Genomic DNA, 27565 nt, shown 5'->3' with positions numbered 1-27565 from the left:
AGGCGTGGTGGCGGGCACCTGTAGTCCCAGCTACTCAGGAGGCTGAGGCAGGAGAATGGCATGAACCCGGGAAGCGGAGCTTGCAGTGAGCCGAGATCACGCCACTGCACTCCAGCCTGGGCGACAAAGCGAGACTCCGTCTCAAGAAAAAAAAAAAAAGTTAATTAATAGGATTATTACACTTTGCTGGTGACTTTTTCCCACTGGGCAGCCCCCGCCAGCCCCTGTTGCTGTGGCTTCATCTACCGGGGCAGTGCAGGGCAAGCCTCTCACGGCTGCCCCCCAGGTATCAGTAGGCCTGGGATTGGGCCTTGGCTTTTCGGCTCATGTGCTGGAGGATTTAAGGCAGATCACTGGCTCTCCCTGAGGTCGTTAACGCAAGGGACTGTCATAGATTGCATCCCTGAGTGAAGGCACCTTGGAGCCCCTGTCCTGGGGAGCAGTGCCATCTACGCCTCACTCACACTCTTTTCCTGGACACCAGCTCTGACCTGGGGCTTGAGCTGGAGATCCCAGAGAACTCGGATCTGCTTCCCAGGGTCAGGGCAGGCTGGGATAAGCTGGGACCTGGGCATGGACAGAAATGCGAAGGTGTGGCATTGCCTGTGACAACAGAGGTGCGGCCAGAGAGGACTTCCCGGGTTGTGGGGTGGGTCTCCTTCTGAAGGACTTAGCGCCGTTCCAAGGAGAGGTCGGGGGAGCTGGTGCTTTGTGCAGAGGGGATGGCAGAGAGCAAAGCTTGCAGCTGGGAATGAGTGGGGATGGTGGGTGCTGGGTGACTGCTGGGTGGCTGTGCTCAGAGGCTGTGCATTCAAGCAGCCCGGGAGCTGGGACCCAGGATCCAGGACAGAGGGAAGCAGGGCCTTGGCTGTGCAATGGGTGGGGCCTGGGGTGGGAGGAGGGCTGCTGGGGATGGCCATGTCGTGTAGAGAGGGCAGTGGGAGTGGACGATTCCTGGGACCACCCAGTTCCGACAGGCAGCACCAAGAACGGGGGAGAGAAGGCGAGCGGGGCTTGGGGATTCTCTGCGGGTTTCCCCGCCTGCCTGCCTTAGAGGGCTGCTGCCCTGCAGGTGTGGGGCCCGTCCTGCCCAGCTGCCCTGGCTTCTGGGATTTCCACAAGTCACATGGGGTTTTGGAGGAGCTCAAGGGGCCCAGGATCTTCCCATGGGGCAAGGGGCTGGGAGCAGCGTCCGGGCAGCCGAGGCGGCGTAGGGACAGGCGTAGGGACAGGCGTGGTCCCGGTGAGTCTTTCTCCTCTGGGCCTCAGTTTCCTCTCCTGGAAACGGGCAGAAGCGCTGCCATTGGCAGGGAGGTCCCGCGGGGGAGGAATGGTGTCCATGTGGCTGGGTGGGAGGGACGGGGTCCCCACGAGGCTGTGACCAGCGCGCCCTCCTCCCGCGTTCAGGCACAGAGTTCGAGTACACCGACTCAGAGAGCGAGGTCAAGGTGCGCAAGCGGTCGCCTGCGGGGCTGCTGCGGCCCAAGAAGGGGCTGGGGGAGCCGGGACCCTCCCTGGCCGCACCCACGCCTGGCGCCCGCGGTCCCGGCCCCAGCAGCCCAGACAAGGCCAAGCTGGCGGTGGAGAAGGGGCGCAAGGCCCGGAAGCTGCGGGGCCCCAAGGAGCCTGGCTTCGAGGCGGGGCCCGAGGCCAGCGACGACGACCTGTGGACGCGGCGCCGCAGCGAGCGCATCTTCCTGCACGACGCCTCGGCTGCTGCACCTGCGCCCGTCAGCACCGCGCCCGCCACCAAGACCAGCCGCTGCGCCAAGGGCGGCCCCCTGAGCCCGCGCAAGGACGCCGGGCGTGCAAAGGACAGGAAGGACCCCAGGAAGGTAGGGGCCGCGCTGGGAGGGGGGGCCGCAGAAGGGTCCCTGGGGTTCCGTGAGGGAGGGGCCCTCTCCACTCCCAGCCTAGGGAAGCGGCTTCACTGTTAACCATGTACTCGGCTCCAGGCCCGCCCGGAGCCCCTGCTAGGACTTAGCCCCAGCAGGAGCTGGGCACCTGTTCCTTTGTTTCTTAAGAGTCAAGTCTTGCTCTGTCACCAGGCTGGAGGGCAGTGGCCTGATCATGGCTCACTGCAGCCTTTACCTCCTGGCCTCTAGCAGTCCTCCTGCCTCAGCCTCCCAAATAGCTGGATCTTCAGACACATGTCACTGCACCTGGCTAATTTATTGTTTGTAGAGACGGGATCTCGCTATGTTGCCCAGGCTGATCTTGAACTCCTGACCTTTAGTGATTCTTCTGCCCCAACCTCCCAAAATGCTGAGATTACAGGCATGAGCCACCATGCTTGACCACCCGTATCTTACAGAGGTCCTTACTCTCTTTTCTCCTGTCTCAGAAGACGACTTTAAAAAGTGAATAAGATACCTGGGACCCCAAAGGAAGACAGTGATAGTGATCATAGTTATCAAAATATTGAAAAGACCCTTCTGTGATATGGTACCTATACGTTCCTTTAGGGATGTATTTAATTAATAAACACATCTGCCAATGGGTCTAGTAAATACCGTACTTAAAATTTTATTATTTTATATTTTAGAGACAGAGTCTCACTCTGTCACCCAGGCTGGAGTGCAGTGCTGTGATCATGGCTCACTGCAACCTTGAACTCTTGGGCTCAAGCAGCCCTCCCACCTCAGCCTCCTGAGTAGCTGGGACTACAGGTGCATACCACTGTGCCCAGCTAATTTTTAAATTTTAAGTATAGACAAGGTCTTGCTGCATTGCCCAGGCTGGTCTCAAACTCTATTCTCCTGCCTTAGCCTCTCAAAGTGTTGAGATTCCAGGCGTGAGCCACTGCACCCGGCTAGTGCTGTACTTCTGAAGCAGTGTAAAGGATGTTTTAAGGTCCCTGGAGTAACTATTGTGTGCTGCAAGTCTCTGTGGTTTCCGTTGCTGCAAGACTCTGTGGTTTCACCGGCGCTGCTGGTACTTTTGTGGTTTGTGGCCTCCACTCTCACCTGAAGGAAAACCCCATTTTTTTTTTTAGAGGTTAAAATGTGAAAATGCAGGTGGGATTTTCTTTCCTACCCATTTACAGATTTCCTAAATTCTCTCTATGAACACCCCAGATTAAGAAAACTTGCTTTTAGACAACTTTATAATCGGGCCTGTTACCCTTTTTGCACTGGCCACTAGGAAGCTGATGGCCAGTTGCTTCTTCCTCCTATTTGGATGCGTTCAGACTTAACAGCTAGGTTTTGACGGTATTCTGTCAAAATACCTCTCCACCCTGAGCCCTTGATATAGGAGGAACCCTCAAATAACGGTGACATTCTAGAGAGGATCACAAAAAAGGTGAGAGTCACACTGATTTCCTGACAAAGGGGTAGTAGTGAGGAAGGGGCCAGTGTAAGCACCATCCATAGGCACCTTGGATTTGTGCTCTTGTCTCCTGGTGGCAGAGGCCATCTCAGGTTTTTGAAGGCCTTGCAGGACAGGTGTCACAATTAGTCACAATAATAATAATGATTCAGCCGGGCACGGTGGCACACACCTGTAATCCCAGCACTTTGGGAGGCCAAGGTGGGTGGATCACTTGAGGTCAGGAGTTTGAGACCAGTCTGGCCAACATGACGAAATCCTGTCTCTACTAAAAAATACAAAAATTAGCCAGGCTTGGTGGCGGGTGCCTGTAATCCCAGCTACTCAGGAGGCTGAGGCAGGAGAATCTCTTGAGCCCGGAAGGCGGAGGTTGCAGTGAGCTGAGATTGTGCCACTGCACTCCAGCCTGGGCGACAGAGTGAGACTCTGTCTCCAAAAATAAAATAATAATGCTACCAGGTAGCACATAGTAGGCCCAGACATGTTCTAACCCCTTCACCTCACACACTTACCATGCAGGACTGTGTGAAGTGGGTTTCTCCTATGAACCGCTCTCTATAGGTGGCTCACATATGGACAGGCACCAGACTGGCTGCGGTGGCTCACGCCTGCAATCCCAGCACTTTGAGTTGGGAGGATCCCTTGAGGCCAGGAGTTTTGAGACTGGCCTGGGCAACATAGCAAGACCCTGCCTCTACCAAAAAAAAAAAAACCAAAAAAACAATTAGCTGGGAGTGGTGGTGATCAGTGCCTATAGTCCCACCTACTCTGGAAGCTGGGGCAGGGGGATTGCTTGAGCCCAGGAGGTGAAGGCTGCAGTGAGCTATGATCATACTGCCTCACTCCAGCCTAGGCAACAGAACCCACAACTCTGTCTCAAAATAAAGAAAAAGGCTGTTTGCAGTGGCTCATTCCTGTAATCCTAGCACTTCGGGAGGCCGAGGTGGGCAGATCACCTGAGGTCAGGAGTTCAAGACCAGCCTGGTCAACATGGTGAAACTCCGTTTCTACTAAAAATAAAAAAATTAGCTGGGTGTGTTGGGGGGCACCTACCACACATTAACAGTGTCTGTTCTTGGGATGCTGAGATGTGGGGTGATTTTCCTTGGGTGTCTGAGCCTCCGTTTGTCAACAATGAATCTGTTCTGTTCCAGGTTCCTGCTACAGTATCAAAAGGCAGACACTGGGTGAGCCTCTGGTATTATAGCTGGATATAATAGCTGGGTATTCAGCTGTTCAGATGCCAGGAATTGGAAACCCTGGGCCTCCAACAGAAGGAACTCTTGGGAAAGGCCCAAAGAGGCAATGTAGCCCAGTGGTTAAGGAGCCAGAACTGAAGCTACGTCCCCAGTGTTCAAAACCCAACTCTATTGATCATTCACTGCTGTAACCTTGGACAGATAGCTATCCTTTTTTTTTTTTTTTTTTTTTTGAGACGGAGTCTCACTGTGTCGCCCAGGCTGAAGTGCAGTGGCACAAACTCGGCTCACTGCAACCTCCGCCTCCCAGGTTCAAGCAGTTCTCCTGCCTCAGCCTCCCGAGTAGCTGAGATTACAGGTGCCCACCACCATGCCCAGCTAATTTTTGTATTTTAGTAGAAACATGGTTTCACCATGTTGGTCAGGCTGATCTTGAACTCGTGACCTCAAATGATCTGCCCGCCTCAGCCTCCCAAAGTGCTGGGATTACAGTTGTGGGCCACCGCGCCTGGCTGTATTCTGCTTTTCAGACTTAGTTCAGTCTGTGTTATATCATGTGCACTGCCACATGGGATGGGCTTTTACTTTTATTTTCTATCTTTTTTTTTTTTTTAAAGACAGAATCTGTCCTACTGCCCAGACTGGAGTACAGTGGTGAGATCTTGGCTCGCTGAAACCTCTGCCTCCCAGATTCAAGCGATTCTCTTGCCTCAGCCTCCCGAGTAGCTGGGATCACAGGCGCTCACCACCATGCTCGGCTCATTTTTGTGTTTTTAGTAGAGACAAGGTTTCGCCATGTTGGCCAGTCTCATCTCGAACTCCTGACCTCAGGTGATCGGCCCACCTCAGCCTCCCAATGTGTTGCGATTATAGGCATGAGCCACCGCGCCTGGCCTTCTATCAATATTTTTATTGTATTTATTTATAAGAGACAGAGTCTTGCTCTGTTTCCCAGTCTGGAGTGCAGTGGTGATTGTAGCTGACTGCAGCCTCAAATTTCCAAGTTCGAGCAGTTTTCCTGCCTCAGTCTCCTCTGTGTAGGTGGGACCACAGGGGCACACCAACACACCTTGCTAATTTTTCTTTTAATAAGAGACGGTGGTCTCAGCCGGGCGCAATGGCTCATACCTGTAATCCCAGCACTTTGGGAGGCCGAGGCGGGTGGATCACGAGGTCAGGAGTTCGAGACCAGCCTAGCCAATATGGTGAAACCCCGCCTCTACTAAAAAAATACAAAAAAGTAGCCGGGTGTGGTGGCGGTCGCCTGTAGTCCTAGCTACTCGGGAGGCCGAGGCAGAAGAATTGCTCGAACCCAGGAGGCGGAGGTTGCAGTGAGCCGAGATTGTGCCACTGCACTCCAGCCTGGGTGGCAGAGCGAGACTCCGTTTCAAAAAAAAAAAAAAGGCGGCGGCGGGGAAGGTGGTCTCACTGTGTTGCCCAGGCTGGTTTCAAACTTTTGGGCTCAAGTGATCCTCCTGCCTCGACCTCCCAAAGTGCTGGGATTACAGGTGTATACCACCACGTCTGACTAATTGAAAAAAAAATTATTTTCGTGCAGATGGGGTGGGGTCTCCTTATGTTGCCCAGGATGGTCTTGAACTCCTGGGCTCAAGCAGTCCTCCTGCCTTGGCCTCCCGAAGCGTTGGGATTACAGGCGTGAGCCACCACACCTGGACATCAGTATTTTTTTTGTTTTTTGCGACAGAGTCTCACTCTTGTGGCCCAGGCTGGAGTACAGTGGTGCAACCTCAGCTCACTGCAACCTCTGCCTCCCGGCTTCAAGTGATTCTCTTGTCTCAGCCTCCCGAGTAGCTGGGATTACAGGCTCGTGCCCTCACGCCTAATTTTTGTATTTTTAGTAGAGACGGGGTTTCACCATGTTGGCTGGGCTGGTCTCGAACTCCTGGCCTCAAGTGATCCGCCTGCCTTGGCTTCCCGAAGTGCTGGGATTACAGGCGTGAGCCACCGTGCCTGGCTGTGTCAGTATTTGTAAATGGTTGAATGCCATCCCACTGCCTGCCTGTCTCCTGCCACTGACCCTGCTGGCGGTTGGTGGTTTGGTTGGTGATGGTGTTTTGCTGTCGTAATTACCAAAGCAGGCAGCGTCTCTGTTTTGCGTACAGAACTTCTATCACGTCGGAAGTTATTTTCTTATTTACTTTTTTTTTTTTACAAAAAAGTAGGGGAAGGCTCCCAGCCGTGGGTTTTCTGATCAAAGGGAAAGAAACAGTTACTGGCTTTATCTGATTATAACAGTAATTTGGAAGATAAAGAAAAGAAAAATCCATTCAGGCCTTTTTTTTCTGCTGTCATTTCCTTTTGTTCCCCCGTGGGTACAGCTGCAGGGACATGTACCAGGAGCTGCAGCTATCTGCTTAATGACGGATCCCAGAGATAAGGGGACAGCGCCACTAACATTCTTTCAGCGCCTAAGATGCCTCTGATTCCAGAAGGATGACTTGCATTAAAGAGTTCAGCAGCAACAAGAAAATAAAACACACACACACACACACACACACACACATATATTTTTCCCCCCCAAAATGGGGATTAAACTGTATATTCTTTTTCCCTAGAACATACCATTTTTTGTTTCTTTTAGTGCTCTCTGCTTTGACTTTCATTTTGGATATGGACGCTGTGACTTCTGTTGTTGTCTTGGTAACATTTGACCATTGTTATCTTTATTTATTACTTTTCTACCTCTCCTGGCCTTGGCCATTTGTTTTGGTTGTTGTTGTTGTTTGTTTGTTTTTTGACACAGAGTGTCACTCTGTCGCCCAGGCTGGAGTGCAGTGGCACGATCTCGGCTCACTGTAACGTCCGTCTCCTGGTTCAAGCGATTCTCCTGCCTCAGCCTCCCGAGTAGCTGGGACTACAGGCGTGTGCCACCATGCCCAGCTACTTTTTTATATTTTTAGTAGAGATGGGGTTTCACCGTGTTAGCCAGGATGGTCTCGATCTCCTGACCTCGTGATCCGCCCGCCTCGGCCTCCCAAAGTGCTGGGATTACAGGCAGGAGCCACTGCACCTGGCCTTTTTTTTTTTTTTTTTCCTTAATTTTATTTTATTTTTGAGACGGAGTTTTGCTCTTTTTTGCCCAGGCTGGAGTGCAGTGGCGCGATCTCGGCTCACTGCAACCTCCGCCTACTGGGTGCAAGTGATGCTTCTGCCTCAGCCACCCGAGTAGCTGAGATTACAGGCACCTGCCACCATGCCCAGCTAATGGCCGTTTGTTTTAGATGTGTCCCTTTTAGAAAGTGTAGATTTTTTAGCTGGGCATGGCGGTACATGTCTGTAGTCCAAGCTACTTGGGAGGCTGAGGCAGGAGGATTGCTTGAGCCCAGGAGGTTGAGGCTATCAGTCAGCTGTCATTGTGCCATGGCACTCCAGCCTGGGCAACACAGTGAGACCCTGTCTCAAAAACAACAACAAAACAGAGAGTGAAAAAACGGAGGCAGCCTACAGGCCCTTCTCATCACGGGGGTGGTTAAAGTAAGTGCATTACGGTTTCTCCATACCTTGGCTCAATAGGCTGCTGTTAAAGTGAAGCTCCTTTCATATGTATCAGTCATGTTGAGGGGAAACGTTGCAAAGCAGGACTATTGGTAAATTCCCACTTTTTTTTTTTTTTTAAATACTGTGTGTGCATGGTTGTGTCTGCGTAGCCTTCATATTTACAGGGTTGTGTGTGCTTGTGGAAAGTTCTAGAAGGATACACCATGCTGTTACTAGTAGCTGACTCTGTGGAGTTGGTAGGAGGGTCACTGGAGAGGAACTTGCAACATATATACACTTCAGTGGTGTCTTTTTTGGGCAGACGGGGCAACAAGTAATATATACTAGTAATAAGATAATACACGTTAAAAACAGCTTGTAATCCCAGCACTTTGGAAGGCCAAGCCGGGAGGATTGCTTGAGACCTGGAGTTTGAGACCAGCCTGGGCAACATAGCAAGACCCTGTCTCTAAAAAAATAAAAAATAAAAACTTAGCTGGGTGTGGTGGTGTGCACCTGTAGTCCAGCTACTCAGGAGGCTGAGGTAGGAGGATAACGTGAGCCCAGGAGGTCGAGGCTGCATTTAGTGGTGATGGTGCCACAGTCCTCTGGCCTGGGCAACAGAGAGAGACCTTGTCTCTAAAAAAAAAAAAAAAAAAAAAAAAAAAAATTGCAGGGCGCGGTTGCTCACGCCTGTAATCCCAGCACTTTGGGAGGCCGAGGCGGGCAGATCACAAGGTCAGGAGATCGCGACCATCCTCGCAAACACGGTAAAACCCCGTCTCTACTGAAAATACAAAAACATTAGCTGGGTGTGGTGGCGGGTGCCTGTAGTCCCAGCTACTCGGGAGGCTGAGGCAGGAGAATGGCGTGAACCCGGGAGGCAGAGCTTGCAGTGAGCCAAGATCGCGCCACTGCACTCCAGCCTCGGTGACAGAGCGAGACTCCGTCTCAAAAAAAAAAAACCGAAACCAAAAACGCTTGCAGGGAGAGAGAGAAGGGGTGTTTTGTTCCTCCCGGGAGGGCACACTTGGGGTGGCACAGAACTTGGGGGTGAGTGAGTGAGGGGGACAGGGGTGCTGCCTGCGCTTTCCCTGCCGTTTGATGGCTCCTCTCTGCTGCTTCCTCCTCCAGAAGAAGAAAGGGAAAGAGTCTGGGCCAGGAGCTGGGCTGCCGCCGCCCCGAGCTCCTGCCTTGCCCTCTGAGGCCAGGGCTCCTCACGCCAGCTCCCTGACCGCTGCCAAAAGGAGCAAAGCCAAGGCCAAAGGGAAGGAGGTGAAGAAGGAGGTGAGGCTCACCGTGCCCTGGTTGGGGGCTGTGGGGGGCTCAGCCATGCTCCTGTGGTCAGGGCAGGGGGCTCCACCTGCTGCTCTGTATTCACCCTCCCTATAGCTGTGGCTCAGAGAGGTTGCGGGTGACGAGGGTGATGTGGCCGTCCCCACACTCCAGGGATAAGGAGATACTGGGGACTCTGCTCCTGTCCTCAGGAAATGTCTGCTCTAGCGGGGGCGAGGGACACTGGAACAGACACGAGGAGACCTGGGTGACAGGCCCCCAGCCCAGCACCAGGTCCTCACAGGGCCCTCAGGCTTGGGTGAATCTGCCCGAGTGGCAGATGATGGCATGTCCACTCCCCACACCTGCTAGCCCCTGCCTGAGTGGTTTTTCCTCAAGCCCATTGGGTGGAGATGCTGCTGAAGTTTCTCTAAGAAGGGAACGGAGGCACCTGCCATAGTGATGGACAGAGGTATGGTAGTGAGTACTGAGTGCTGAGTGCTGATACTGAGCACAGAGTACTGAGTATTGAGCACTGAGTACTGAGCATGGGCCAGCTGGGTTTTGGGCCCATTTCACCTTCCCCCTGGCCTCTGGGGTGTCCCTAACTGGGATCCCTGCCATGCACATGACAGATTCCCCCTGCGGCCTGACTGTGGCTCCAGGTTTCCAGAGAGGGTCCCCAACCCGGCAGGACCCCTGTTCAGGTCCTAAGTCATTTGTCGGCCATGTTCTGTCCCCAGAACCGCGGCAAGGGGGGTGCCGTGAGCAAGCTGATGGAGAGCATGGCAGCCGAGGAGGACTTTGAACCCAACCAAGACTCGAGCTTCTCTGAGGACGAGCACCTGCCGCGTGGCGGGGCTGTGGAGCGGCCGCTGACCCCGGGTGAGTGGCCATGATGCCACATGTGCCGGGCGGGGCTGCTGGAGCCTCCCTTGGGGGAGGCAGATCTGAGCAAGGCTTGAGACGGAAGGGCTGGGCTAGCTGGGGGCAGGGAACCACAGGAGCAGAAATCCTGAGGCTGAGTTATCCGGGTCGATGAGAAGGCTGGACTGGCTGCAGCTTAGTCAACTGCAGATGAGGCAAGAGAGCGGCCTTGGGACCAGGGAGGAGGCAGGTCCTGCGGGGCTTGGGAAGGAGTTCCGTGTTGGCCCTAAGGAAAATGCGAAGCTCTCTGAGGTTAGATGTGGGGATGTGATATGGTCAGATTGGCTTTAAAATGAGCTGTCTGGGCCGAGCGTGGTGGCCCATGCCTGTAATCCCAGCACTTTAGGAGACCGAGTTGGGCAGATCACCTGAGGTCAGGAGTTCCAGACCAGCCTGGCCAACATGGTGAAACCCTGATTCTACTGAAAATACAAAAATTAGCTGGGTGTGGTGGCGGGCGCCTGTAATCCCAGCTACCCGGGAGGCTGGGGCAGGAGAATCACTTGAAACCAGGAGGCGGAGGTTGCGGTGAGCCAAGATCATGCCATTGCACTCCAGCCTGGGCAAAAAGCAAAACTGTGTCTCAAAAAAAAAAAAAAAAAAAAAAAAAAAAAGCTGTCTGGTGCTGCACAGAGAACGAGTGGGGGCCCCAGGGAAGGCAGGGAGTCCAGTTAGGAGGCTGTGCTGTCCAGGCGAGAGTGGGTTGTAGCCTGGGGCTGCCATGGGGGCAGCAGGGAAGAAGGCGGGGCAGGGTGCACACATTAGGAGGGAGTGTGGATGGGAGGTGGGGTCGGGGGTGCAGGCAGAGGAGAGGGGAAGGGAAGGGTGAGGACAGGTGTGGGGGTGGGGGGAGGCCCTGTCCCTGAGACCCGGGTCAGGGAGCGTCATATGCTGGGCTTTGATGACTCAATTGGGAAGTCACGCCCAGGCTGGGACCCAGGGGTCTGTAGCCCAGAGGCGAAATCGTGGGTATGGATGGGGGAGCGAGTGAGAAGGAGTCGGCCGCCCCAAGGCTGCATTGGTCACCTGCCGCTATGTGACAACCAGCCGCCGCCTGTGTGCGTCTCAGGGGCATGTAGGGCTGCTGGGTGGCCATGCAGACCCCCAGTGGCCTTGCTCCTACGGTGATGGGCTGGCCAGGGGTCAGCTGCTCCAGGTCTGTGGTCCTCTCTGCGTGTGTTGTTTATCCTGCCAGACCCGTGGCTTAAGAGGAAAAGTTGGGCTTAAGAGCTCTCTCGAGGCCTAGGCTCAGCATTGGGCCCCGGCCACTTCTGAGAGCCACATGGCCAAGCCCAGCGTCAAGGTGTGGGAAGTCGACTCTGCCAGTGACAAGGCCACAGGCAGGCACAGCAGGGATACGGCCGTCCCAACCATCCCTCTCCCAGCGAGCCATCTGGGTAATGAGAATGTCGGGGACAGACCAGGTGAAAGGTCCCACTGAGGAGGAAGGGCAGGCGCAAGTGTCTTGGCAGGGGCAGGGAGAGGGAGGGAGCAGAGGGTTGGGGCAATGAGAGGTGACCTCCCAAAGTGCTGGGATTACAGGCGTGAGCCACCGCGCCTGGCTTGAAAAAATTATTAAAAAAAAGAAAGAGGCCGGGCACGGTGGCTCACACCGGTAATCCCAGTACTTGGGAGGCTGAGGCGGGTGGATCACCGGAGGTCAGGGGCTCGGGATCAGCCTGGCCAACATGGTGGAACCCCGTCTCTACTAAAAATACAAAAAGTAGCCAGGCGTGGTGGCAGGCGCCTGTAATTCCAGCTGCTTGGGAGGCTGAGGCAGGAGAATCGCTTGAAACTGGGAGGCAGAGGTTGCAGTGAGCCGAGATCATGCCATTGCACTCCAGCCTGGGCAACAAGATTGAAACTCCATCTCAAAAATAAATAAATAAATAAATAAATAAAGTCCTAGAAGTTTGGCTGTGGGCAGCAGTAAGAGGGGGCAGACATCATGATGGAGGATCGTCGCTGTGAGTGTCCGGTGATGGCTGGCACCCAGAGCTTCATGCCAGGCCCAGAGGCTGCTGGTCTTGAGGTGGGAAGAGGCAGCAGGTGCAGGCTTTCATCTCTGGGTTCACACCCACCTGGGGTCTTTGCAGACATCTGGGGCCAGGCAGGGGAGGGGGCTGGGAGGAGAGGGGCTGGCCACGGCACCCTGTACATGCCCACTGGTACACGCAGGTCTGCACGGGTACACACACAGGCAGACGAAGAAGTGCACACGTCTCAGCCCCACAGGCCCACCCGGCACCAGGGCCTCCATTCCAAGGGGATGACTTGGGGGTAACGGGAGGAGGGAGAGGTGTCGCAGACGCCCCTGGCTCCAGCCTCGCCTCACGATCCAACCCCTGCAGCCCCTCGCTCCTGCATCATCGACAAGGATGAGCTGAAGGACGGCCTGCGTGTGCTCATCCCCATGGACGACAAGCTGCTGTACGCCGGGCACGTGCAGACCGTGCACTCGCCAGACATGTGAGTGGGGTGGGAGGTCCGGCACAGAGCCCCATGTCCCATACCCGCCCCGTGTCCCGGCCGCCTCTGTGCCTGGCTGCTTCTCCTTTCTGGGCTGTGGTTTCCCCCGATGGCACAGGGCAGGGGCATGAGTGGGCTCAGAGCTGACGTGGAGGCCCTGGGCACTTTGAGGGAGTACTGGGTGAACCCTCCCAGGGGCTGGGCGCGGCTGCTCCGCAGCGGGAAGGGGTGAGAGAGCGTGCTGGCCTCTCTCAGGATCTGGACTGCGCCAGCCTTGCGTGCTCTGCAACCCCTAGTCCTACAGATGAGGAAAATGAACCCAGAAAAGGGGGAGAATTCCCAAATTCAGCAAGTCAGCAAACCTCTAAGTCCTGGTGTCACCTCCCAGTGGTCTAGGAGGCAGTGCTGGTGCTGGTGGGATTGAGGCCCTCTGGGGAGGTCTCGGCCTCTGCCACCTCACGCCTCGTTTGCTCCTACAGATACCGCGTGGTGGTGGAGGGTGAGCGGGGCAACCGGCCCCACATCTACTGTCTGGAGCAGTTGCTGCAGGAGGCGGTGAGAGGGGGAGGGGCGGGGCCTCGGGAGGCTCGGGGTGGGCTGGGTGTCCAAGGCCATGGCCATAACTGTGTCCACACCTTGCACTCATCCCATGCCCTTCTAGATCATTGATGTGAGGCCAGCCTCCACTCGCTTCTTGCCACAAGGGACCAGGATTGCAGCCTACTGGAGCCAGCAGTACCGCTGTCTCTACCCAGGCACTGTGGTCCGAGGTGAGATGCCTCCTCCCCAGCTCTCCCCTGCCGCCTAACATCTCAGTATGGACTTGTTTGGCTACTAAAACTCAACTCTAACTGGCTTAAGAATAAAGACTTGTGGGCTCACATAACTGAAAACTGTATGGCCTTCAGGCATGATTGGATCCAGGCACCATTTAAACGATGTCATCAGGACTCCAGCTCTGAGTATCTGTCAGCAGTGCTGTCATCTGTGCTGGCTTCACACTAGCTCCTTGGAGACTGTATTTTACCATCTTAAGAAATCTTATCATTGGAGGATTTCTCAGTCTCGGTTTTCCCACACAAGTTCTACTGTGAACTGACTTGGGCCACATGGTTTTCATTGATCCTACCGCTGTGAGTCTGATTGACCGGGCCTGGGTCAGATTCTCATCCCTGGGGCTAAGGAGTGAGGTCACCTCCCTTTTATTCGTGGGCTGAGAAAGATGGGAGGGTGGCTTCCCCTGCAGAGTGGACATGTTGTTAGAATAAGAGAGAATGAGGCTGGATGTGGTGGCTCACGCCTGTAATCCCAGCACTTTGGGAGGCCGAGGTGGGTGGATCACTTGAGGTCAGGAGTTCAAGACCAGATTGGGCAACGTGGTAAAACCCCGTCTCTACTAAAAATACAAAAATTAGCTGGGCGTGGTGGCAGGTGCCTGTAATCCCAGCTACTTGGGAGGCTGAGGCAGGAGAATCACTCAAACCTGGGAAGTGGAGGTTGCAGTGAGCCAGGATTGCACCACTGCACTCTAGCCTGGGTGACAGAGTGAGACTGCGTCTCAAAAAAAGAAAAAAGAATGGAGGCTGGATGGAGAAAAGCAACAGGTACCCTAGGAAATGTAGGTGTGGATATCAGACAGGCAAGAAAGACAGTCAAATGGTCCAACCCTTAGCTTTTGCAAAAGCAATGTATCCTAGAGAGGGGGTATGGATGTGGATTAGACATACCCCGCCCGTGCAAAAAAAAAGCCCACTCATATGCCAAATACAGTCCACTGCTTGGCCTACCATCCATTCATACCCAGAAGATGGAAGCCAGTGCCAGCTCAGCAAAACAACAGATGAGTGGTCCAGCCTGAGTAGAGGATCTCAGGCCAGGAAGACTTAGTTTTTTCCATCATATTAGTCACTCATTTATCATCCAAATTCTGAAAGTGCTGTTAATAAGGCAGAAGTTGGCTTTAGATTCGGATTTCCTGGCACATGCTGTCCCCCTGTACTGGGAGGTGCTGGCTGTGTTCTAGGCCTGTCTCATGGGTATCATTCTGGATTCTTGGGCCTTCCCTGTCCCTCATCCTGGGAACCGCTTTTGTTGCGTTGCATGTTTTTCTCTTTTTTGGTTCAGTTCCTTGTTTTAAGCAGTGGATCTTTCAGTAGCTTTCTGAGGAAGAGTCTGTGGGAGTTAAATTTCTCACATCCTTGTATGTTTGTAATCGCTTCATTCTACCCTGATTTTTTAGAGATAGCTGAGCTGGGTACCCTTATTCTTTAGAGATAGTTGAGCTGGGTATAAATTCGCGACTGGAAATAGTTCCCCTCACCATTTCAAAGACATTTTTCTATTTTTATCTTGCTTCCCATGTTGAAGACATTCAAAATTGTGATTCCAAAATCATTGTAGGAGACCTGCTTTTTTATCTCTGGAAACTTTTAGGATCTTCTCATTATCCCTAGATCTGGAATTCTGTGTGTGTGTGTGTGTGTGTGTGTGTGTGTGTGTGTGTGTGTGTGTGTGTGTTCTCATCATGCTGGGTATCTGCAGAGGGAGGCTTTGATTTTGAAGCAAATTTCCTTCATTCTTGGAAGCTCTACTTGTAGCACAACTTGGATAACTTCTCTTGTGAATTTCATGTTTTCCCTGGAACTTGGGCTAGTCCCATGGCCCCTGGTGTGTGTGTCTTTTTTTCTGTTAATATTTGCTTATTTTGTTCAACTTACGGAGAGATTTTCTCTACTTTTATCTTCTAACCCCTTCTGTTTTCTTGAATTTTAAAATTTTCTGCTGTCATTTAAAAAAATTCTCCACCAGCTGCGGTGGCTCACGTCTGTAGTCCCAGCAATTTGGGAGCCTGATGCGGGTAGATCACTTGAACCCAGGAGTTCAAAACCAGCCTGGGCAACATAGCAAGACCCTGTCTCTACAAAAAGATACAAAAATTAGCCAGGCTTGGGCCAGGCATGGTGGCTCACACCTGTAATCTCAACACTTTGGGAGGCCAAGGTGGGCAGATCACCTGAGGTCAGGAGTTTGAGACCAGCCTGGGCAGCATGGTGAAACCCCGTCTCTATTAAAAATACAAAAATAAGCTGGGCGTGGTGGTGGGTGCCTGTAATCCCAGCTACTCGGGAGGCTGAGGCAGGAAGGAATCACCTGAACCCGGGAAGTAGAGGTTGCAGTGAGCCGAGATCACACCGCTGCACTCTAGCCTGGGTAACATAGTGAGACTCTGTCTCAAAAAAAAAAAAAAATTATTATCCAGGCTTGGTGGTGTGCACCTGTTGTCCTAGCTACTTGGGAGACCGAAGTGGGAGGATCACCTGAGCCTGGGTGGTCGAGGCTGCAGTGAGCTATGATTGCGCCATTGCATTCCAGCCTGGGTGACAGAATGACACCATCTCAAAAAAAAAAAAAAAACCTTAAGAGTTCTTTCTTATTCTCTGAATATTCCTTAAATTTTTTTTTTTTGTTTTATCAACACATTTCTTTTTAAACTTTCTCAGAGGATTGTTTTTCATTTTAACTTTCTGTATTTTTTTTGAGACAGAGTCTTGCTCTGTCACCCAGGCCAGAGTGCGGTGCAGTGATTTCAGCTGACTGCAGCCTCCACCTCCCAGGTTCAAGTGATTCTCCTGCCTCAGCTTCTGGAGTAGCTGGGATTACAAGCATGCACCACCATGCCCAGCTAATTTTTTGTATTTTTAGTAGAGACAGGATTTCACCATGTTGGCCTGACTGGCCTCGAACTCGTGACCTCAGGTGATCTGCTTCTCTCAGCCTCCCAAAGTGCTGGGATTACAGGCGTGAGCCACTGCGCCTGGCCTCATTTTAGCTTTCTGCAGCTCCCTCTCTCTTCTCGGTCCCCCCTCCTTCTGCTTGCTGGTGCTGTGCCCTTCCTCTGGTTAGAACTCCTTAGGCGTCTGGGGACCCTGAATGAAGGGAACCTTATCAAGCCGATGGGAGCTCTGTGCACTCATGAGTGTTTGTCATAGTGGGTGGGCAGGAAGGTTTTGTTAGGGGGCTGCCCAGATTCTGCAAGACTCACATCCTTGGGGATGTAGTACCAGCATCTGGCGTTTGGGAAGAGGGCTGGGCTATCACCCTTTGGGGGGCCTGTCCAGCCTCCTCCCTGCGCTCAGTGTCCTTCAGTCTGGAGCCTCTCTCTAGGGTGAACCTCCCAGCTCCTGCCAGCTGGGCCACCCTCAGCCTGTTCAGTGTTGAGGTCTCCCTCAGTCCTGCCTCCGGAGGTGCTTGGGGCCTCTCCAGCACGAGCCTTGGCAGGATTCTCTTGGGAAAACCACCTCCTCCTCGTGGGTATCACCTCCTCCTAGGAGATCAAAGCCCGTTCCTGCACGTTCATCCCAGCATCTCTCTGGAAATGCCACGGTCTCCCACTGCCGCCCTCCCCTTTCCCATTCTTTGTGTCCTTCAGGGTTGACACCTGCATCCCTCCTTTGCTGTGGTTGCAGGAGGGTCTTGTGCATGAGCGGGCGCAGGTGCATGTGCTCAGATGTCTTGTGTCACCCAAAGTCAGCTAGAAATGGGAGACCCAGGCCAGAGACAGTGGCTCACGCCTGTAATCCCAGCACTTTGGGAGGCTGAGGTGGGCGGATCATCTGAGGTCGGGAGTTCGAGACCAGCCTGACCAACATGGAGAAACCCCATCTCTACTGAAAATACAGAATTAGCCGGGCATGGTGGCGCATGTCTGTAATCCCAGCTACTTGGGAGGCCGAGGCAGGAGAATCACTTGAACCCGGGAGGCGGAGGTTGCGGCGAGCCAAGATCACGCCATTGCACTCCAGCCTGGGCATCGACAGCGAAACTCTGTCTCAAAAAAAAAAAAAAAAAAAAAAAGACCCATTTCTCCTGCCCGGGTGGCCTGGCTCTAACACCCACATTCTGAGCCACTGTATACCCTCCACCCATGTCCCCACTGCTGTACCATAGAGACCAGGGCTGCACAGGGGCCGGTTTCTGCCGTCCTGACCCCTGTGCCTCACTAGGGAGCTGGAGGTCCGAGGGCCTCCCCTGAGCCTGCCCTCTTCCCACAGGGTTACTGGACCTGGAGGACGATGGGGACTTGATCACCGTGGAGTTTGACGACGGAGACACGGGCAGGATCCCCCTCTCACATATCCGCCTCCTGCCCCCTGACTATAAGATACAGTGTAAGTGACAAGCTCATGACACCCGGTCTCCTGCCAGGGGCCGCCCACCCAGGCTCTCGCCCTCCAAGCCCGGCTCTGGGCTCTGTCTGAACTCATTTGGAGCCACAGGTGATGGAAGCAGCAGAATCCATGGGTGGGCTCCCGTGAGATCTCAGGGCTCCTAGGTCCTGGGTCCATGAGGACAGCACAAGCCCAGTGGCCCAGGCCATGGGAAGCTGATCAAAAATTGTTAATGGCTGGGTGCGGTGGCTCACGCCTGTAATCCTAGCACTTTGGGAGGCCAAGATGGGCGGATCACGAGGTCAAGAGATCGAGACCATCCCAGCCAATATGGTGAAACCCTGTCTCTATTAAAAATACAAAAATTAGCCGGGCGTGGTGACATGCGCCTGTAGTCCCAGCTACTCGGGAGGCTGAGGCAGGAGAATCCCTTGAACCTGAGAGGCAGAGGTTGCAGTGAGCTGAGATCCTGCCACTGCACTCCATCCTGGCGACAGAGCGAGACTCTGTCTCAAAAAAAAAAAAAAAAAAAACCCAACAAAAGTCAGCATCTTTATCCACCTGTCCCGGTTCCACAAAGTGCTTTGTTTTACTTCATTATTCGGGAGCCTCTGGCTGCTCCCTGCAGACCAGGGGTTTCTCCTGCTGGACCTCACAGCCTGTCATGGGAGCCCACCCGGGGTCAGCCACCTGGTGTCGGTTGCTTCCGCCCCCATCCCTGATCCCCGGGACAGACCAGGGTCTTGGAAGCTCCAAGCTGGGGACCCCAGGCCTGATGAGCCACTCTGTCCTCTGCCCCACAGGTGCTGAGCCGTCCCCGGCCCTCCTGGTGCCAAGTGCCAAGCGCCGGAGCCGGAAGACCAGCAAAGACACTGGGGAGGGCAAAGACGGTGGCACGGCTGGGTCGGAGGAGCCAGGAGCCAAGGCCCGTGGGCGTGGGCGGAAACCCAGCGCCAAGGCCAAGGGTGGTAGGTTGGCCCGGTCCCCAGGGCAGGGTGGTGGGCGGATCTCCTTCGTGCATTCAAACTCAGGGCTTGGGAACCTGCCGAAGTGCCTGCCTGCTGTCTGTAAGAACTCTGAGCCGGGTGCAGTGCCTCACACCTGTAATCCCAGCGCTTTGGGAGGCCAAGGCGAGCAGATCGCCTGATGTCAGGAGTTCAAGACCAGTCTGGCCAACATGGTGAAACCCCGTCTCTACTAAAAATACAAAAATTAGCTGGGCATGGTGGTGAGTGCCTGTAATCCCAACTATGTGGGAGGCTGAGGCAGGAGAATCACTTCAACCTGGGAGCTGAAGGTTGCAGTGAGCCAAGATCGCACCATTACACTCCAGCCTGGGCGACAAGAGCGAAATTCCATCTCAAAAAAAAAGAAGAGAACTCTGCACCTGCACTGCAGGGCTGTTCTGACCAGGTGACAGATGAGGAAACTGAGGCTGAGGGAGGCAGGTTGGTTTGTCAGAGGCACAGCTGAGCTGCAGCTGGCCTGTGTTTCTTTCCAGAATCCAGAGAAAATACTTCGTGCAGGCTGAAAGCAGAGGAGGACCCGCTTTGGGGCCAACACAACTTAAGGTTGTTATAGGGGAACCGCCGAAGGAGGCCTAAGAAGGCTGCAGCCAGGTTCCGCTCAAGAAATAGCAGGGCCAGGATTGAAACCAGGCCTTTCTGCTGGGCGCAGTGGTCCACGCCTATTCTCAGCACTCTAGGAGGCCCAGGCACAGGGATCGCTTGAGCCCAGGAGTTTAAGACCAGCCTGGGCAACAGAGCAAAACTGTATCTCTACAAAAAAAAAAATAATAATACAAAAAATTCCCCAGGCATAGTGGCGCATGCTTGTGGCCTCAGGTTACTTGGGAGACTGAGGCTGGAGGCTCACATGAGCCCAGGCAGGTTAGGGCTGCAATGAGCCCTGATTACGCCACTGCATTCCAGCTTGGGTGACTGAGACCCCATCTCAAAACAAAAACAAAAACAAAACTCACAGAAGCAGGCCTTTCTGATAAAAGCCACAGCTCATCTCTGCCAGGAAGCCCCCGCCCCAGCTTCTCATCTGTTTTGTTTTGCAGACAGAGCCGCTACCCTGGAGGAGGGGAACCCAACAGATGAGGTCCCCAGTACCCCCTTAGCCCTGGAGCCGAGCAGCACCCCAGGTTCCAAGAAGAGCCCCCCAGAGCCTGTGGACAAGCGAGCCAAGGCCCCCAAGGCGCGCCCGGCACTGCCGCAGCCCAGTCCCGCACCACCCGCCTTCACCAGCTGCCCAGCACCCGAGCCATTTGCAGAGCTGCCAGCTCCTGCCACCACCCTGGCCCCAGCACCCCTCATCACCATGCCTGCCACACGCCCCAAGCCCAAGAAGGCGCGGGCAGCCGAGGAGTCGGGTGCCAAGGGCCCTCGGAGGCCGGGGGAGGAGGCCGAGCTGCTTGTCAAACTGGACCACGAGGGTGTCACGTCACCCAAAAGCAAGAAGGCTAAAGAGGCCCTGCTGCTCCGGGAGGATCCGGGGGCGGGGGGCTGGCAGGAGCCCAAGAGCCTCCTGAGCCTGGGCAGCTATCCCCCCGCAGCCGGCAGCAGCGAGCCCAAGGCACCCTGGCCCAAGGCCACCGACGGGGACCTCGCCCAGGAGCCCGGGCCGGGGCTCACGTTCGAGGACTCTGGGAACCCCAAGAGCCCAGAAAAGGCCCAGGCTGAGCAGGACGGGGCCGAAGAGTCCGAGAGCAGCAGCAGCAGCAGTAGTGGCAGCAGTAGCAGCAGCAGCAGCAGCAGCAGCAGCGGCTCGGAGACAGAAGGGGAGGAGGAAGGCGACAAGAACGGGGACGGGGGCTGCGGCACCGGGGGCCGTAACTGCAGCGCTGCCAGCTCCAGGGCCGCCTCACCGGCCTCCTCCTCCTCCTCCTCATCCTCCTCCTCCTCCTCCTCATCCTCCTCCTCCTCTTCCTCCTCTTCCTCCTCCTCCTCCTCCTCTTCCTCTTCGTCTTCCTCCTCTTCCTCCTCCTCTTCCTCGTCCTCCTCCTCCTCCTCCTCCTCTTCCTCCTCTTCTTCCTCCACCACAGACGAGGACTCTTCCTGCAGCTCGGACGATGAGGCAGCCCCCGCCCCCACGGCTGGCCCTTCCGCGCAGGCGGCGCTCTCCACCAAGGCCACCAAGCAGGCCGGCAAGGCGCGGCCCTCGGCCCACTCCCCAGGCAAGAAGACGCCCGCGCCCCAGCCCCAGGCGCCTCCTCCGCAGCCCACACAGCCTCTGCAGCCCAAGGCTCAGGCCGGGGCCAAGAGCCGACCCAAGAAGAGAGAGGGCGTCCACCTCCCCACCACCAAGGAGCTGGCCAAGCGGCAGCGCCTGCCGTCCGTGGAGAACCGGCCCAAGATCGCCGCCTTCCTGCCAGCCCGGCAGCTCTGGAAGTGGTTCGGCAAGCCCACCCAGGTGAGCAAGCTCGCGCCCGGGCACGGCTGAAGGGCCGGGGGCCTTGTGTCTCTCTGCTGGGCCCACGGCTTCATGCTGTGTCTCCGTGTGTGGTAACCTCCCAGAACCCCAGGGTGGAGGGCTGGCGTCCCACTTTATGGATGGGTACACTGAGTCTCAGAGTGTCCTCAGGCACCTGGGTCTGTCGGACTCCGATGCCTGAGTCCTTCAGAGCAGAGCGGTCCTGCCCTCTGGTCCCGGGACGCAGAGCCACCCTCGTGGAGCCCAGAGGAAGGAAACGTGCAAAGATCAGCACAGACCCACAGGCGTCAGCGCCACGTGGAAGGGGCTTTCCAGGCCTCTGGGATTTTTTTCTTTTTCTTTTTTTGAGACTGAGTCTCTCTCTGTTGCCCAGGCTGGAGGGCACCCTCTGCCTCCCGGGTTCAAGCAATTCTCCTGCGTCAGCCTCCCAATTAGCTGGGATTACAGGCGCACGCCACCACGCCTGGCTAATTTTTGTATTTTTAGTAGAGATGGGGGTTTCCCCATGTGGGTCAGGATGATCTCAAACTCTCCTGGCCTCAAGTGATCTGCCTGCCTCGGACTCCCAAAGTGCTGGGATTATAGGTGTGAGCCACCACGCCTGGCTTTTTCTTTTCTTTCTTTCTTTCTTTTTTTTTAAGAGAGAGGATCTTGCTCCGTCACCCAGGCTGGAGTGCAGCGGTGCCATCGTGGCTCACTGCAGCTTTGAACTTCTGGGCCCAAGCAGTTTTCCCGCCTCAGCCTCCTGAGTAGCTGGGACTACAGACATGTGCCACCATGCTACCCAGCTGATTTTTAAATATTTTTGTAGAGACAGGGTCTCACTGTGTTGCTTGGGCTGCTCTTGAACCCCTGGGCTCAAGTGATCCTCCCGCCTCGGCCTCCCAGAGTGCTGGAATTCCAGGTGCGGGGCCTGACAGCCTGTTGTGTGTGGCATTTGAGTGTTCCCAGCCACACCCCGGGCTTCTGGCCAGTAGTGTGGCAGTCCCAGCAGAAGGTACCTCCTTCCCGGGTTTGCTAGCAAAAGTCCAGATTGAATCTCCTTGGCCTGGCCAGGATCATGTGCCCACCCCGAGTGAATCAATATGGCCTGGAAGACAAAGTCCTGGCTGGCCAGGTCGGGGTCCCGTGTGCCCTGCCTGCAGCAGTGGGTTAGCTGTTCAGAAGGAGCCCTTCCAGCCTGCCTGTGGCTGTCTACACACACGCACACACACTTGCACACAGTGCACTCAAAAGCACAGGCACATGCACACACACACGCACACACGCACACATATGTGTGCACATATACACGAATGCACATACAGCCACACACAAAAGCAAGTACACACACACGCAGATGTACATGTGAATGCAGGCACGTACATGAACCATGTAAACATGAACATGCACACACGCACACAAATACACTACACCCACGCAAATGCACACTTGCACACGTACACAAATGTAGGCACATACATGCGTGCACATGCATCCATGCACATGTGCACGCACACGAGTACATGTGCACACGAACACACATGCACACACACGAACACACGTGCACACACATGAACACGTGCACAAATGCACAGATGAACATGTGCACACACAGGCACATATACATGGCAGGACCCAGTGTGAGAAGTGGTGGTTCAGACAGGCTGGCAGGGAGCCCCCAACGTGCTATAGGTGTGGGGCAGGAGCACCTGCATGTTCCAGAAGGGGTCAATGGTGTCTCAGGCAGCATTTCCAAAGCTGCTCTAGAATGGAGTTTCAAGTCTCTCTTGCCCAGGTGCAGTGGCTTAAGTCTGTAATCCCAGCACTTTGGGAGGCCCAGGCGGGAGGATCACTTAAGCTTGGGAGGTCAAGGCTGCAGTGAGCTATGATTGTGCCACTACACTCCAACCTGGGCAATAGTGTGAGACCTTGTCTTGAAAAAAATAATAGTTTTAGCCGGGCGCAGTGGCTCACACCTGTAATCCCAGCACTCTGGGAGGCCCAGGCAGGAGGATCACTTGAGGTCAGGAGTTCGAGACCAGCCTGACAGCATGGTCAAACCCCGTCTCTACACACACAAAAATTAGCCGGGCGTGGTGGTGCACGCCTGTAATCCCATCTACTTGGGAGGCTGAGGCAGGAGAACTGCTTGAACCTGGGAGGCAGAGGCTACAGTGAGCCAAGATCGTGCCACCGCACTCCAGCCTGGGCGATAGAGTGAGACTTCATCTCAAAAAGAATAATAATAATAATAACAATTTTTAAAAGATAAAAAAGGCCAGGTGTGGTAGCTCACGCCTGTAATCCCAGCTCTTTGGGTGGCTTATGTGGGAGGATCACTTGAGGCCAAAAGTTCAAGACCATCTTGGGCAACATAGTGAGACCCCCATCTCTACAAAAATAAAAATATTAGCCGTGCATTCCTGTAATCCCATCAACTCAGGCGGCCGAGGGAGGAGGATGGCTTGAGCCCAGGAGATTGAGGCTGCAGTGAGCTATGATATTACCACTGCAGTCCTGCCTGGGTGACACAGCAAGACCCTTTCTCTGAAAAAAGTAATTTTCAAAAGAAAAATAAGGCCAGGTGCAGTGGCTGACACTGCAATCCTAGTGCTTTGGGAGGCAAAGGTGGGAGGGTGGTTTGAGGCCAAAAGTCTGAGACCATCCTGGGCAACATAGTGAGATCTTGTTCTCTACAAAAATAATCAAAATTAGCCGGGCGTGGTGTGCGCCTGTATTCTCAGCTCCTCAGAGGCTGAGGTGGGAGAGGATTTCTTGAGTCTAGGAGTTCGTGGCTGCAGTGAGTCATGATGGCGCCACTGCGCTCCAGCCTGGGCAACAGAGGGAGACCCTGTCTCAAAAATAAAAAGTCTCGTAGCAGCAGAATGCTTAGATCAAGGGAAGCGCCTCTTGGAGACCCAGCATGTCAAAGAGATGGAAGAGGGGCTTCCCCACTTGAAGCGAGACAAGGCGCTTCCTCCTCTCCCCACAGTTGGACAGGGGTTGACTTAGAGGCCGAGGGCCCAGAGTCCCAAGCGGCAGAGCCTGACAGGCGGTGGGCTCCTCGGGGCTGCGCCAGGGCCTGTGCCGTGACACACGTGTCCTTGCAGCGGCGTGGCATGAAGGGCAAGGCCCGCAAGCTCTTCTACAAGGCCATCGTGCGCGGCAAGGAGATGATCCGTATCGGGGACTGTGCCGTGTTCCTCTCTGCCGGCCGCCCCAACCTGCCCTACATCGGCCGCATCCAGAGCATGTGGGAGTCGTGGGGCAACAACATGGTGGTCCGCGTCAAGTGGTTCTACCACCCCGAGGAGACCAGCCCGGGCAAGCAGTTCCACCAGGGCCAGGTGAGCCTGCGGCCCGGCTGCGGCCCCCCCGGCTGGGGCCCCCAGTCCTAGGCGGTGTAGGGCAGACCTGAGGGCGAGGCGTTCTGGGTGCTGGAGCATCAGCAGCCCTGCCCAGTGGGTCAGCCCTGTCCTGGGGCCTGGGGTCGGGTGCAGCAGCCCCGGGGCTCACCCAAGCCCCTCCTCTCTCCCCCACACAGCACTGGGACCAGAAGTCCAGCCGCAGCCTCCCGGCGGCCCTGCGGGTCTCCAGCCAGAGGAAGGACTTCATGGAGGTAGGTGGTGGTGGTGGTGGTGGTGGGCGGGTTGGGGATGGCTGCCTCCTTCCGGGCAGCTCAGACAGGGCCCGGCTCAGCATCTGCTGCTCTGTCCCCCATGGTCTCCCTCAGCCTCTGACCTCCTGTCCCCCCTGCCACTCTCAGTGCCTGGCTCCTGTTCTCTGTCTCTCCTGGTCTGTGCGTCTGTCTCTGGGTCTTCTCTGCTCTCCCAGTGTCTGTCTCTGAGTCTCCGGCCATTCTTGCCCTCTGACTCTCTCTGGGTCTCTCCCAACCTCTATCTTTCAGTCTCTGTGTCTCTCTGGGTCTCTCTCGATCTCGGTCTCTGTCTCTCTGCGTCTTTGGATCTCTTGGTCTGTCTATCCTTGTCTCTCATTTGCTCTCCATCTCTCGGTCTCTGTCTCTCTGTCTCTTCCTCAGCCTCTGTCTCTGACTTGGTCTCTGTCTCAGTCCCTGGGGCTCCCTCTGCTTCTGTCTCTGTCCCTGTGGCTCCCTGGGGCTCCCTTGGCCTCTGTGCCCCCCACCTGCCATCCTGATATCCCCGCGTGCCCGCAGCGCGCGCTATACCAGTCCTCGCATGTGGACGAAAATGACGTGCAGACGGTGTCGCACAAGTGCCTGGTGGTGGGCCTGGAGCAGTATGAGCAGATGCTGAAGACCAAGAAGTACCAGGACAGCGAGGGCCTGTACTACCTCGCGGGCACCTACGAGCCCACCACGGGCATGATCTTCTCCACGGACGGCGTGCCCGTGCTCTGCTGAGCCCGCCGGGCCCTGCGGGCCACCGGCCACCTGTGCCCCGAGGGCGGCCAGGGACCCCTCTCCATCACTGCCATGGCGCGGAGACCACGTGCGTTGTGTGCATGCGAGCGCTCCTGCAGGCGTGTGCATGGGGCCAGGTGTGCACGTGGATGCCCGGGTGAGTGTGTGTGTGCATGCACGTGTGTGCATGCATGTGCACATGCCTCCAGCCCCACCTTCCAACCCCTCAGTGCCCCCAGGACAGGGGCCCCTCTTAGCTATCAGGGTATGGCCCTGCCGTCCCCCTCAGGGCAGCCTCGGCCGGGACCGGCCCTTCCTGCCCAGCACGTTGCAAGCACTTGGCCAGGCCGGCCCTCCAGGCTGCTGCTGCGTGGGGGCCCGGGTGCCCCCAGGTCCATGCAGACTGGGGATTCGGTGGGGAGGGGCGCTTCTAAGGAACCAAACTGACGTTCACTCTGGGCTTCCCGAGCACCCTTAGCACGGAGCCCACCCCAAGGCCTCCCACCGTGCATGGGAGAGGGCGGCCCGATGCCAGCTGGCCTACCTGACTGTGCCAGGGGCCCTGCCCCCACCCTCTCAGGATGGCCTAGACTTGGGGAACAGAGCCGGGTGGGGTTGCAGCCCGGAGTGTCTGTCAAAGGCACCAGGTGGAGAGGGCCCGGCACAGGCCCACCCTGGTCCAAACCCTCACACTACAGAAAACCCCAATGGTGCTGAAACCCTCGCCCGGCCACGCCTGGCCCCTCCCCACCCAGGAGGGAGGTGGCACTTCTTAACCTGTACAGTTTTATTGTACCAAGAGACTCGTCCTGCCCCTGTATCATAAGCCTTTAAATGGAGTCAACTTTTTAATTATATATATAAAGATAAATATATATAAATATATATATAAACTTTTTAAAACTGTGAAAAATAGCTATGAAATTATAAAAAAAAAACATTCTGACGTGCAGAATATTATTTTTTATTTCCTGTTAGATTATAGTGTCTAGCACCGGCTTCACCGGCCTCCCAGTCCCCAGCACACCCCCCCGCCCACCCCGCCAAGTGTACTGTACTCACCCCCCAGGATAGAGAAGTGTTAGGGAGAGAAGAGGGAGAGGCAGGAGCCGGCCCAAGCCCAGGGTCCCTGCTTGGGCCCCAGAAAGCACTTAACCAGGCCCCAAGCCTTCAAGGGAAACCAAGGCCTCAACCAGACAATCTTGAGGGAAGGAAAAGCCAGACTTTGGGTTTGTTTTTTGGGGGAATTATTGGTTTTTTTTTTTTATGTTTCTTTTGGAATTTTGTTTGTTGGCAAATTCTGTGTGATCTTTTTTCATAAAAAAAAAGAAAAGATTTAATTGGAAAAATAAAATTGTCTGGAGTGGTTTATTTCAGGGGCTGGAGTAGGGGTGGTGTCTGGGGGGCATTCTGCCATATCAGGGCACCAAGAAGCAGGATTCGACTGGAAGAAGTTGGGTGCCACGCGTGCAGGGGCAGTGACCACATGCAGCCATCTAAATGAGCTCATCGGCTGGGCACAGTGGCTCACGCCTGTAATGCCAGCACTTTGGGAGGCCAAGGCAGGCGGATCACTTGAGGTCAGGAGTTCGAGACCAGCCTGGCCAATATGGTGAAACCCCATCTCTACTAAAAATACAAAAAAATTAGCCAGGTGTGGTGGAGCGTGCCTGTAATCCCAGCACTTTAGGAGGCCGAGGCGGGAGGATCACTTCAGGCCAGGAATTTGAGACCAGCCTGAGCAATGTGGTGAAACCCCGTCTCTACTAAAAATACAAAAATTAGCCGGGTGTGGTGGCCCACACCTGTAATCCCAGCTACTCGGGAGGCTGAGGTGGGAAAATCACAGGGACCCGGCAGGTGGAGGTTGCAGTGAGTTGAGATTGCACCACTGCACT

At 55.2% G+C, this 27565-nt stretch overlaps 1 protein-coding gene across 9 annotated transcripts in view; it reads left to right on the top strand.

The window, feature by feature from the left end:
* The window catches only part of TNRC18 (trinucleotide repeat containing 18), a 117986-nt gene extending 90965 nt beyond the window's left edge, over positions 1 to 27021 (top strand). For 7 of the 9 annotated variants that reach the window (XM_055114888.3, XM_034963595.4, XM_034963594.4 and 4 more), the window contains 13 exons: positions 1408 to 1835; positions 4485 to 4517; positions 9162 to 9314; positions 10046 to 10187; positions 12581 to 12698; positions 13178 to 13253; positions 13360 to 13468; positions 17750 to 17866; positions 18670 to 18834; positions 19932 to 21283; positions 24397 to 24633; positions 24831 to 24905; positions 25461 to 27021. In XM_055114888.3, coding sequence (XP_054970863.1) covers positions 1408 to 1835; positions 4485 to 4517; positions 9162 to 9314; positions 10046 to 10187; positions 12581 to 12698; positions 13178 to 13253; positions 13360 to 13468; positions 17750 to 17866; positions 18670 to 18834; positions 19932 to 21283; positions 24397 to 24633; positions 24831 to 24905; positions 25461 to 25667 — 3212 coding nt within the window. In that variant the 3' untranslated portion in view covers positions 25668 to 27021. The remainder of the gene's footprint in view (positions 1 to 1407; positions 1836 to 4484; positions 4518 to 9161; positions 9315 to 10045; positions 10188 to 12580; positions 12699 to 13177; positions 13254 to 13359; positions 13469 to 17749; positions 17867 to 18669; positions 18835 to 19931; positions 21284 to 24396; positions 24634 to 24830; positions 24906 to 25460) is intronic. The other 2 variants (XM_063605606.1, XM_055114887.3) reach the window with 1 other exon arrangement.
* The last annotated feature ends 544 nt before the right edge of the window (positions 27022 to 27565 follow it).

Source organism: Pan paniscus, chromosome 6 (genome assembly GCF_029289425.2).
Source record: "Pan paniscus chromosome 6, NHGRI_mPanPan1-v2.0_pri, whole genome shotgun sequence".
NCBI classification, from domain to species: Eukaryota; Metazoa; Chordata; class Mammalia; order Primates; family Hominidae; genus Pan; species Pan paniscus.
This window is presented reverse-complemented; position numbering and strand designations above follow the sequence as displayed.